This window comes from Nematolebias whitei, chromosome 2 (assembly GCF_014905685.2).
Source record: "Nematolebias whitei isolate Nwh7 chromosome 2, NemWhi1, whole genome shotgun sequence".
NCBI lineage: Eukaryota > Metazoa > Chordata > Actinopteri > Cyprinodontiformes > Rivulidae > Nematolebias > Nematolebias whitei.
In genome coordinates this window covers 48848607-48860684 of record NC_056499.1, presented here as the reverse complement: position 1 = coordinate 48860684, position 12078 = coordinate 48848607, and the positions used below count along the sequence as shown (strand labels likewise).

General features: G+C 41.3%; 1 protein-coding gene across 1 annotated transcript in view; it reads left to right on the top strand.

Moving 5' to 3' along the window:
* crtc3 (CREB regulated transcription coactivator 3) overlaps window positions 1-12078 on the top strand; it is an 86498-nt gene that overhangs the window by 50637 nt on the left and 23783 nt on the right. The window contains exons 6-7 of the mRNA XM_037694688.1: window positions 6219-6257; window positions 6338-6423. Coding sequence (XP_037550616.1) covers window positions 6219-6257; window positions 6338-6423 — 125 coding nt within the window. The remainder of the gene's footprint in view (window positions 1-6218; window positions 6258-6337; window positions 6424-12078) is intronic.

Sequence of the window (12078 nt, the reverse complement as noted above, 5' to 3'; positions counted from 1 at the left end):
TATGGTCTGTGGGAGGAAACCGGAGTACCTGGAGAAAACCCACACTGCACGGAGAGAACATGCAAACTCCACCCAGAAAGGCCCCGGGCCGGGATTTGAACCGGCAGCCTGCTCGCTGAGAGAGGGCAGCTCTACCAACTGCACCACCATGATGCCCCATGCAGACCAACAGAAATTAAAAATATATATTTCCATGAGACTCTGTACCAAACGATCCAAGGCCAGTACTGGTCCCAGGCTCGTGGTTTAGGACCCCTGCTGTAGAAGATGTAAACAAATCGCTAAAAATGTTTCAGTCGTTCGTTACAAGTTTTGGATATTTCCTTTAAAGATTTTTCAAGCTAAATATTTGACTGTCTTTTGAAAACACTAGATTTTTCCTGTAGAAGCTTTTTAGACTACAAGAACAAGTTAAAAACATCTTAGGTTTTAAAAAGGTGCCGTTGTTACAGCCAGTCTGAACTCGTTTTATTCAGATTTTGGGTTCATTCTTCTGTTTAAAATCATCAAGTCAATTCTCAGAAGGATTCTCATAAGTCTAGTTTCTGTAAAGTTGTACAGTTTAAAGCAGAAGTGTGGCCTTCACTGCCTTTCCAGTGGAGAAACATACCCTCTCTGTCAGACTAGCCAGGATTAATCAGTTTTGAATGCAGGTTTATATTTAACTCTTATTTAGCGTGTTTAATTTGACAGTAGAAACCTGGATCTGTTCAGACAATAAAGCATCTTTAAAATCAAGATCCAGTCACGGCATGCATGAGGCTCTAACACAAGTCCCTGTCTTTGTTCTCATCCTGTTTTATGATGTTTGTGTTTCTGTTCCACTGGTCATTTATTAACAAAAAAAGGTCTACCTGATGCTTTTCAACTCAGATTTACACACACTGCCTGATTTCTTGGTTTGAAGCTGTTTTTCTTAGCTGGACTAGTCAAAGATATAAAGTTGCTCCCTTCACACAGCTCAGTGTTTCTGACCTCAGCACTGATGAAGTGCTTAGAGAAAGTGCCTCTCCATGGTTTCTGTTCCTGTGTCTGAATAGAATGTTACCTGCTGAACTGACCCAGGAATGAGTTTAACAAAGATATAAAGTACAGGAAAGTGTCCCAATATAAGCTTTGCATAACTTTAGACTAAAGTGGAAGGACAGGTCAGTTTGTTGCTAATAAAAATAAAACAACAACAACTCATTATGTATGTTGTTTCCAGGTTTTATGTAACAAAATGTTTTAGGCATTGTTTGTGGAGAGATAAAACCGACTCAAAGATGTCTATTTGTTATGAGTTTATACTAGAATATTTTAGTTACCCAAACCCAACACTGTCCAACTTCTTTCAGCTTTTCCCTCTTCAGGGTCTCCACAGCGAGTCATCCTCCTCCACCTCACTCTGTCCTCTGCGTCCTCTGTCCTCACTCCAACTACCTCCATGTCCTCTCTAATTGCATCCATATATCTCCTCTTTGACCTTCCTCTTTTTCTTTTTCCTGGCAACTGCATTTCTAACATCTTTCTACCAATATACCCACTGTCCCTCCTCTGGACATGTCCAAACCATCTCAGTCTGGTCTCTAACTTTCTCTCCCAGTTGTTCAACCTGTGCTGTACCTCTGATGATCTCATTCCTAATCTTATCCATCCTTGTCACTCCTAAGGAGAACCTCAGCATCTTCATTTCTGCTACTTTCAGTTCTCTCTAGTCTTTTTGACAGTAGCTATTTTTTTTCATGTGCAAAATTCTTTGACCGGATTGAAATGTTTTCAGATAAAATAATCCAAATGTATCGTTTACATGGGCACAATCTGTTCACGATGAGTGTTTACATGCAGCGGGCTTTTATTCACAATAGAAGTACTGACATGCACAGAGTGGTAAACTTTCCTTAAAAATCCACAGAAGAAGAAGGTTTACATCCACGATGAACATAAACAAACCTGAGCGCCCCAAATGGACCCGTGCTATGTTTTAATGACGGTGAAGATGTTACTTCACTCCCTGATTGAGCTACAATACAGATGATTTTGAGCTCTTTCAAAGTTTCTAGTAGAAATGTTAAATTGACTGTACTTATATATGCCTTTACATCTTATTTCAAGATACTCAAAGCTCAACTCAAAGCGCTTTACACTACAATCTGTGTCCTCATTTAGACATTCATACAGCACTCTACTAGATCTCTACGAAGCTAATTGAACAAATCATTCTAAAGAGACTAATCAGAGCTTTATCACATTCATACACTGATGGGACACATCAGAGGCAATGAGGGGTTCAGTGTCTTGCCCAGGGACACTTCAGCATGTGACTGCTGGTGGATTTGAACCCCCAACTCTCGCATTGGAGGACGACTGCTCTAACCACTCAGCCACAGCCGCCCCCAAATGTTATCGCTCACAGTTTTGCTTCCCCGTCTTATTACCATCTAGCCAGGCAGAAATACGTGAGGTAGCCATAGGTTGCACATGCGCAGTCAGGTCAGTTTTCCACAATCGGAGTAAAATGATCAGATTAAGTGTTTACATGCACACCATTCTGATTATGAATCAGCATAAACCACCCCTCTCGTTCTGATTACAAATTCTTTCAGATCGAGGTGAATAAACAAAAAATAATCCGAATGGTGCATTTAATCCGATTACTTATGTCCATGTAAACATAGCTATTTACTTGTAAACTTTCCCTTTGACCTTTGCTGAGACCCTTTTGTCACAAATCACTCCTGAAACTTTTCTCCATCCACTCCATCCTGCCTGAACTCTCATTTTCACTTCTTTACCACACTCTCCATTTTCCTAGACAGTGGACCCCAAGTACTTGAAGTCCTGCACCTTTGTGACCTCTGCTCCTTGTAGCCTCACTGTTCTACCTCCTCCCTCTCATTAACACACTTGTACTCTGTCTAACTATGACAGGCTTTCATTCCTCTTCTTTCAAGTGCATACCTCCACCTCTCCAAGTTCTCTTCCACCTGTTCCCTGTTCTCACCACAGATCACAATGTCATCTGCAAACATTCTAGTCCATGGGGATTCCTGTCTGACCTCATCTGTTAGTCGGTCCATCGCCAGAGCAAACAAGAAGGGGCTCAGAGCCGATCCTTGATGCACTCCCACCTCCACCTTGAAGCTGTCACCCCTACAGCACATCTCACCACTGTTCTGCTGTCCTCATACATGTCCTGTACCAGTCTAACATACTTCTCTGCTACTCCAGATTTCCTCATGCAATACCGCACCTCCTCCTCGGCACCCTGTCATATGCTTTATCTAAATCCACAAAGACACAATGGAGTTTTTTTCTGACCCTCTCTGTACTTCTCCATCAGCATCCTCAAAGCAAATCTGGTGCGTTTTCTCAGCATGAAACCATACTGCTGCTCACAAATAGTCACCTCTCATCTAAGTCTTGCTTCCACAACTCTCTCCCATATTTTCAGTGTGTCTCATTAACTTGATTCCCCTGTAGTTGCTACAACTCTGTACATCACCCTTGTTCTTGAAAATGGGCACCAGCACACTTTTTCTACATTCCTCAGGTATTTTCTCACCCTCAAATATGCCATTGAATTTGAGTCAGAAATCTCACTGCCATCTCTCCAAGACATTTCCAAACCTCCACTGGTATGTCATCAGGTCCTACTGCCTTCCCCTTCTTCATTCTTTTCAGAGCTTTCCAGACTTCACCCTCACTAATCTTTCCCACTTCCTGGTCCACAGTTTCTATAACCTCTACTCTTCTTTCTCTTTCATTCTCTTCATTCATTAGCTCCTCAAAGTACTCCTTCCATCTTCCTGTCAGACTCTCCTCACTTGTTAGAACATTATCATTAGAACATTAACATCCAGCACTGTCCAACATTTGAAAACATTTCAAATTTGATGAAATGTCTTCCTTAACAATCAATGCTTCTTAGAAGCTTCTTGTCCTTCTCTTGTCATTATTTCTGAACACCTTTCAGATGTTACATATGAAGCCCAAAACTGCTTATATCACAACATCGATGTCTGTTCCTCGTGTCTTACAACAAGGTTCCTTTGTTCCAAGACTGTGATGGTTCTTGATCTGTGTTAGAAGAACATTGTCTTTTGCTTGGCTGTGCAAATCTTCAGAGGGACAACCCAAACCTGCTCTCCCTGAGGTTCATGTGCTGGGTGTGGGTAACTTGCCTTAGTCCCCTGTCCTAACAACAGGCTGCCTTTTTCAAGTGAGTCACCTTGCTGCCTTAGTCAGACTCTAGTCTGGGCCTGACTGCTCACCAGCATGCCTTCTCGTATCCCTGACAGTTTCCTCCTAAAGTATGTGGTCCCAACACCCCGCTTTGAAGACTGGACAGATTTGTATGTGCCAAACAGAGGTTTGTTGTGAGCCACTGATTAGTGGTCGTACTGAGAATAGCTTCACTTCCAAACATGCACTAACACTGTCCTTAATGCACATGTCTGTGCACAGTACATGGCTAACTACCATTCCTCATGCAAAATAAACTGCCCATAATAACAACACTTGACTGGTGACCTGATCTGTCACCAGTCAGTTTCTGTCACCTCCCTACTAATCAGTAACAGGTTCACAATAACACTGTGCCTCTTTAACGTCTCAAGGTTCTGCAGAGCACTGCACAATGTTTCTCATTCACATATACACATACAGGGCATTTGTTATAACTCTTCTTAATATGTACAGCTCTTTTTTATCTTCTCACTAATACATAAATTAGCATAGTGTCTTTCCCAGAGGCAGTTCTGCACACTGGGGATCAAACCCTTGATCCTTTGATAGGAAGATTACCCACACCGCTGGTTGATGGTGCATTCCTTCTATTCTGGAAATCCAACAAGAAATATGTGCCTTAACTTCAGTGATAGCAGACAGAATCAGCTGACAGACTGTAAAAATGCACCGATGTGGGTTTTAATTTGAATCAAATGCCTTGAAGTGATTTATTAGATTGATATTACACTTTGCCGTTTGAACTCACGCTCTCTGTCTTTGGCTGACTTGACTTTGTTGTGCAATGGCTGTGAGTAAATAAATAGAAACTGAGTTCAAGGGAACACCACAGTCTTCATCATGTTCTTCTGTGTACAGCGTTATTTGTTTCTGCGCAGCCCGTTTCCTCTGAAAGGAGGCCATGGCACAAAGGCAGCTCTTGTTAGGGAGCGAGCAGCGCTGCCTCATGGCCTGAAGCATGAGCGCACAGAGCTGTGAAGCCCCAAGGCCTTGTTGACACCTCTCAAGGTTTCAGAGTGGTGTTAAGCCCTGGCTGATTAAAGAAGCATCTAACTAGGAATTACAGCGATGAATCACACTGCCAGGCCGAAACACTTGCAGCAGAGCAGCTCTGCTACACTCTCTTATTTTCTTTATTTTTTTTCTGCTGCCAGTAGAAAATGAGCAGCTTCAGTCACTGGAGATCTAGCATTCACCCTGAAGCTGACAAGGCTGTAATTGGTTCTCTGCACCTTCAGCACACAGACTGTTATTTTTATCATTTACAACCTCCATATTGAGTTTGGTTTTGCCAAAGACACAAGCCAACCATTTTCCATCTCTGTTGTTCTGCTGCTTCCATCCTAGTTGTAAGCGTGAATAAACATGGATGAAAAGGGAATTTAATGGTGCCAGAGTTGTATTGCCTCATTATCCCATCTGCAGCAGCAGGCGAAAAGCTGTCTCTGAAGATGAATGGGCCTCAGAAAGAATGAGTGCATGGACAGAGAAGGAGCGGGTGGGTAACAGATCAAAGGCTAATGGAAGAGCTGCTCAACTTTCAGCAGACCTGACCAAGACGTTAAGAAAAGCTTTTTTAACAGACTAGAAATGTTGCTCAGGGAAGAATGTTCAATCAAAGACAGACCCAGAATAAACAAAACATGGAAGAACAAAGCATAGTTTTGATAATGAATCCACAGTAAGAAAGACAAAGCCACTTTGTTGCAGGGAAATAGTAAGTTTTTACTCCTCATTTGTCTTTGAAGTCCAACCAGAGTGCCTTGTCTGATTAATAACATGATGCCAAATGCCCAGCTGCTGCGTTCATGAAGCTGCACTGTAATTGCAAAGAGCCTGTTTCTGTCAGAAGGGATGATTACTGTTCTGGCATTTTTCAAACAGGTGGTTAATTTTGAAATCTCATTTTTCTCTGCTCATTTTTTTTCTTCTCCTATCGACCCCCCCTGCTGTCTTTTTCTTCCGTGTGTTTCGTGGAGGCTGCCATGCAGCTAGTGTGAATGAAGCAGATGTTGACAACAGTGGAGATGGTGAGTTTTATTTTTTCTGCAATTAAAATAATGTATAGAATTGGTACATTTTAAAAACAAACACTACACTTTCTCTACAGTCTTCTCCTTTCCTGCCCTGCCTAACGAGGATAATCTAATAGGAGTCAGTAAACCTCTTCCTAAACAACTATGGGAGGCCAAAAAGGTAAGATTCTGATTCATTTCTGACCTTTTCTTTAATGCTTGACTCAGAAAACACATGTAAAAGCTAATTATTATCATTATAAGTTGGTGTTCACTGCTCTTTCATATCAGATTGTATCACTCCATCCATCCATTATCTTCCGCGTGTTACAAAGTCAGGTCGCGGGAGCAGCAGCTTGAGCAGGGAAGCCCAGACATCTCTTTCCATAGCCACCTCTTCCAGCTCTTCTGGGAGGATTCCAAGGCGTTCCCAGGCCAGCTGAGAGACATAGTCTCTCCAGCATGTCCTGGGTCTTCCCCGGGGTCTCCTCCCAGTTGGACATGCCCGAAGCACCTCCCTAAGGAGACGTCCAGGGGGGCATCCTTACCAGATGCTTGAACCACCTCAACTGGCTCCTCTCGATGTGGAGGAGCAGCGGTTCTACTCCCGAGTCTCTCCCGGATAACAGAACTTCTCACCCTATTTCTAAGTGAGAGTCCAGCTACCCTGCAGAGGAAACTCATTTCAACCGCCTGTATCCACAATCTCATTCTTTCGGTCACTACCCAGAGCTCGTGATCATAGATGAGGGTAGGAACGTAGACCGACAGAGAGTTTTGCCTTACTGCTCAGCTCTCTCTTGACCACAATGGACTGGTTCAGAGTCCGCAATCCTGTAGACACTGCACCATCAATCCATCTGTCAATCTCGTGCTCCATTCTTCCCTCACTCGTGAACAAAACCAAGATACTTGAACTCCTCCACTTGAAGTAGAACCTCACTCTCGATCTGGAGTGAGCAATCCACATTTTTCCGGTTGAGGACCATGGCCTCAAATTTGGAGGTGCTGATTCTCATCCCAGATTGTATCACTGTTTAACTAAAAAAAGGCAAAATAATAAAGAGCACGAGTGTACTTGTTGACAACGTCCACATGCGATAGGGTAGAGGCAGGGCAGCTGACTTGGGACCTGAAAGTCCCAGGTTCAATCCCCGGTCATTGCGCATCTTGTAGTGTCTCTGAGCAGGACACCTTATCCCTGGGCGCTTTGCCCACTGCTCCACCTAAGTGTATCCCAGGTGTGATGGGCAGAGAGCCAATTTCATCATTGTATGGAAACATACGATGATGACAACACAACACATTATTATTATTATTATTATTATTATTATTATTATTATTATTATTATGCTGAGAGCTTTTAAACTGAGGCAGGCTGTCTCCAGGGTTTCTGTTCAGATTAGCCAATTTAAAGCAAACCTTTGGGAAAACTGACTATGCATGTCCAAAAAAGTTCAATCTGGTCCTCTGGACATTCAAAAAAACAAAACAAAGCAAAAAAATGTAGATGCGTTTCGTCTTTCATCCGAAAGACTTCCTCAGTCTGAGGTGCTGTTTTCATCTCCAGGCCAGCGGTCACTCTTTCAGGAATGAAGATGTTCACATCCTGGACAGAGAGGAACGATGGTTTGAGAGAGGAGTAAAGGAGGCCATCTTTGTGAAAAGAAACCGTCCATCATTAAACAGGGGTGGAGGCCTCCGGGTTCAACTGTCCCCCTCTTACAATGCTGTTATTGCTAGTATCACTCAACTCCCTGTGAATAGTAAACAGCCATCAGTGTGCTAATGATCCATTGTTAGGCTGATGGTCCTTCTTGACCATGTGAGCAGCTGATTTTGGTTGTCAGCAACAAACTGGTTGATCCACTCTGAGAAGGTGCTATTTAAGAGACTGAGCTGAATACAGCACCTCAGACTGAGGAAGTCTCTCGGATGAAAGACGAAACGTATCTACATTTTTTTGCTTTGTTTTGTTTTTTTGTTATTTTGAATGTCCAGAGGACCAGAATAAACTTTTTTGGATTTTTCTACCTGGATTATTGAGCGTGCATCAAGTGACTATGCATGTATGTTGCTTTAACTGATTTGGAGGGAATAAATGGGCAGACGGTGACAGCTCATATGATTTTCTAGGCCTCACTGTGGTGAACACAGTAGTGCTCACTAAGCAGAAATGGCAAAAGTTAGATTAATGCAAGAGAAATATGGAAATTGGAATTGTTTGTTCCTAACTGAGACATTTTTTCTGCACAGCTCTCTTCATGTCCAACTGAAGGATTTCCATCAAGTTAAGGTCTAGATTTGTACTGGACCATTGCAGTGCATGTATTATTTCTTTGCTGCTGTATTTGGGACCACTGTATGTGCAAGCACTGTGCAAGATGGGGGCGGGCACCCTGGACAGGTCACAAGGACAGTACACAAGTACCATACTTGCCGCCATACACTTCGCACTACCCTATAAGTCGCATCAGTCCTAATATGTCTAATAAAGTGGGAAAAAACGTAAATACGTCGCTTCGCCATATACGTCGCATCTATTATGCGTCAACGCTGACGTGTCGCATTTGTTATGCTTCACCACTGACAACCTGGAAATGTGGGCCGAACCCGGAAATGTGGGCTGGTGTTGTGCCAAAAATGGATTGGCTGCCAAATGGCAGCCGCGGGAGCGTGCATGGGAGGACTTTAACAAGAATTTAACAAGATTAACACTTAAAGTCTATTATTTGTTTGCTCGAAATTATAGTAAATGTGTGTCTCAATTTAACTTTTCCTAAGTAAATCCACTTTGACGGTCAAATCAGCTGCATTTCAAAAGCCAATATGCAGAAGTAGGAACGCGCAGAGGGACAAGTTGCTGCTCATTTCTTTAAAATTTAACAAGATAAACACTTAAAAACAATTATTTGTTTGCTCGACTTTATAGTAAAGGTGTGTCTCAGCTGAACTTTTACTTAATAAAAGGACTTTAACAATCAAATCGGATGCATTTCAAAAGTATATGCTGCCTTGGTGCTCGGGGAGCGTGCAGACAGGGAGGAAATCAGGAAGGAGGAACACTGCGCATTTCTTTGATATTTAACAAGATAAGCACCTATAACAATTATTTGTTTGCTCGACATTATAGTAAAGGTGACTCAGTTTAACTTTTACTTAATAAATGCACTATAATGGTCAAATCAGCTTCATTTCGCTGGGGCAGCGCAGCCAAATGAAGCTGATTTGATGGTAGCTCCAAGCGAGCAGAACGAAGGTGGCAGGCTATGGCAAGCTGATTGTGTCATTAACCCACTTTTATCTACTACATGACACAACAGCATGCCATACTACTCGAATGCTATCTAGCGGCTGAAAATGGTAGTGTTCAATATTTTCAGTCAGAATTAATGAAAACGGTCATATCTTAGCCAAAATTTGGTTTATAAATATGGGACAAAATCCATAAATATTTCGCTTTGGTGTGGAAGTCGCGGGGCATTCAAATTATGCAAAAAAACTGTGACTTATAGGGCGAAAAATACAATACTAGTCTTTTTGATTGTCCTGTCAAAAACGTTAAACTTTAATTTGCCATCTGAGGCTTGTAGAATCTGAGATTTGTTCTCTCTCATTTTTTTTACCATTGTACAGTCTGTTCTTGGTGTAAACTTACTGGAATGTCCACTTAGTGAAAAATGGCTGCTGTATTAAACGTTTGGAGAGCGATGGACTCCAAATACTTTGGAAATTAGCTTTGACACTTTTCAGATTGTTAAACAGCAACAGTTTCTTCTCTCTGGTCCTTGCTCATATCTTTCCTCCTTCTCATACACACAACAACAACACATGGACTGTAACACCACCACCTGCACTTTCATCCATTAGCCCACTACTGTACAAACTACACATAATCTACTATCTACTATTCATAAGTACTCACATACTTATATATATATTTTTTTTCTTTTATATAGCTGTTTATACCCCTTCATATTATAACCTGTTCATTGTCTGTACACTCACAACCTGTATATATTTATACCTATAGCATATTCAAAGCAACTTACTGTATATTGTACTATATATATCTACCAATTTATTTTTCTTGCTAAGCACTTCTGGATAGATGCAAACTGCATTTCGTTGCTTTGTACCTGTGACATGTGCAATGACAAAGTTGAATTCTATTCTATTCTAAACATCCATATGTAAGCAAAACGTCTTCAGCTTCAGAATATAGTCCTATTGCTTTTGCTTTTTTAATCGGTCATTTTTCATTAATTTGTTCATTCTGAACATAAAAAACACAAAGAACAGATAGCATAAACCCCTCCCACTACTCCCCTCCCACACCGGATCAGTAACTCATACATAAATGAATTAAAATGAATTACACAGGCACTGACATGTTTTTCACATACAACACTGTTATTTTTGTTTTTAACCTTTTTTTTTATTATTATTTTTGATTAATCATGAGAATCTTCACCAGTATAAATTTCAACAATTTACTGTAGGATCAATAAAGTTATTTGCAGGATACTAACGGGGATGTTGTTGGAGGAGGTAATGGACAAACTGAGATCAGATCAGGAACATCTATATTACGTTTTGTACACAAAATGGAAAAAGTAGAAAAATGCAGGAATACTGGCTAAGTGCTGCGCTTCAGCATACTCCTACAGGGCCACGGAAAATAAACCAAATTTATGAGACTGTTCATTTTATTTTTTTGTTTTCTTAAAATATTTTAGGGCATCTTCTTTACATGACTTAAGTTTTATCCATAGGAATATTTCACACATGCTGATGGAATTGGCATAATTCAAGTGCAGGTTTTAAAGAAGTTGCCAGCACACTGATTTATGATTGATAAGTTTGTCATGCAAAGATGCCCGACAATAATTTTGTACATGCACAAAATTTTCAGCATAAGCAGACATGTTGCTGATAAGTTAGGTATTAGTTACAGGTATGCAACAGCTAAGCTATGCACAAGTTCATGTGTTACATGTAAGTTACTCATAAGTTGAAAGACGTCAGAAACCAGCGGGGCAGTTGTGTAATGTACGATTAACATACATTAGACACATGTAACATAATCATCTGCAAAAAGCAGAGATGAAATCCTGAGGCCACCGAACCGGACTCCCTTCGGCCCCAGGCTGCAATGAGAAATTCGGTCACTGAAAGTTACAAACAGAGTCTATGACAACGGGCAGCCCTGGCAGAGTTCAACTCCCACTCTGAAGGGGTCCAACTTACTTCCAGTAATGCATACCAAACTATTACACCTCTTGCACTGGGACTGAACAGGTCGTAGCAATAGGCCCACAATCCCATACTCGTGGAGCGCTCCCCCCCCCCCCCCTCCCCAGTGTATTCCTAGGAACATGATAAAACATCTTCTCCAAGTCCAGAAAACGCATGTACAGGTCCTTCTCAAAAAATTAGCATATTGTGATAAAGGTCATTATTTTCCATAATGTAATGATAAAAATGAAACTTTCATATATTTCAGATTCATTGCACACCAACTGAAATATTTCAGGTCTTTAATTGTTTTAATACTGATGATTATGGCATACAGCTCATGAAAACCAAAAATGCCTGTCCCAAAAAATTAGCATATCATGAAAAGGTTCTCTAAACAAGCTATTAACCTAACCCTCTGAATCAACGACGTAACTCTAAACACCTGCAAAAGATTCCTGAGGCTTTTAAAAACTCTCAGCCTTGTTCATTACTCAAAACCGCAATCATGGGTAAGACTGCCGACCTGACTGCTGTCCAGAAGGCCATCATTGACACCCTCAAGCAAGAGGGTAAGACACAGAAAGAAATTGCTGAA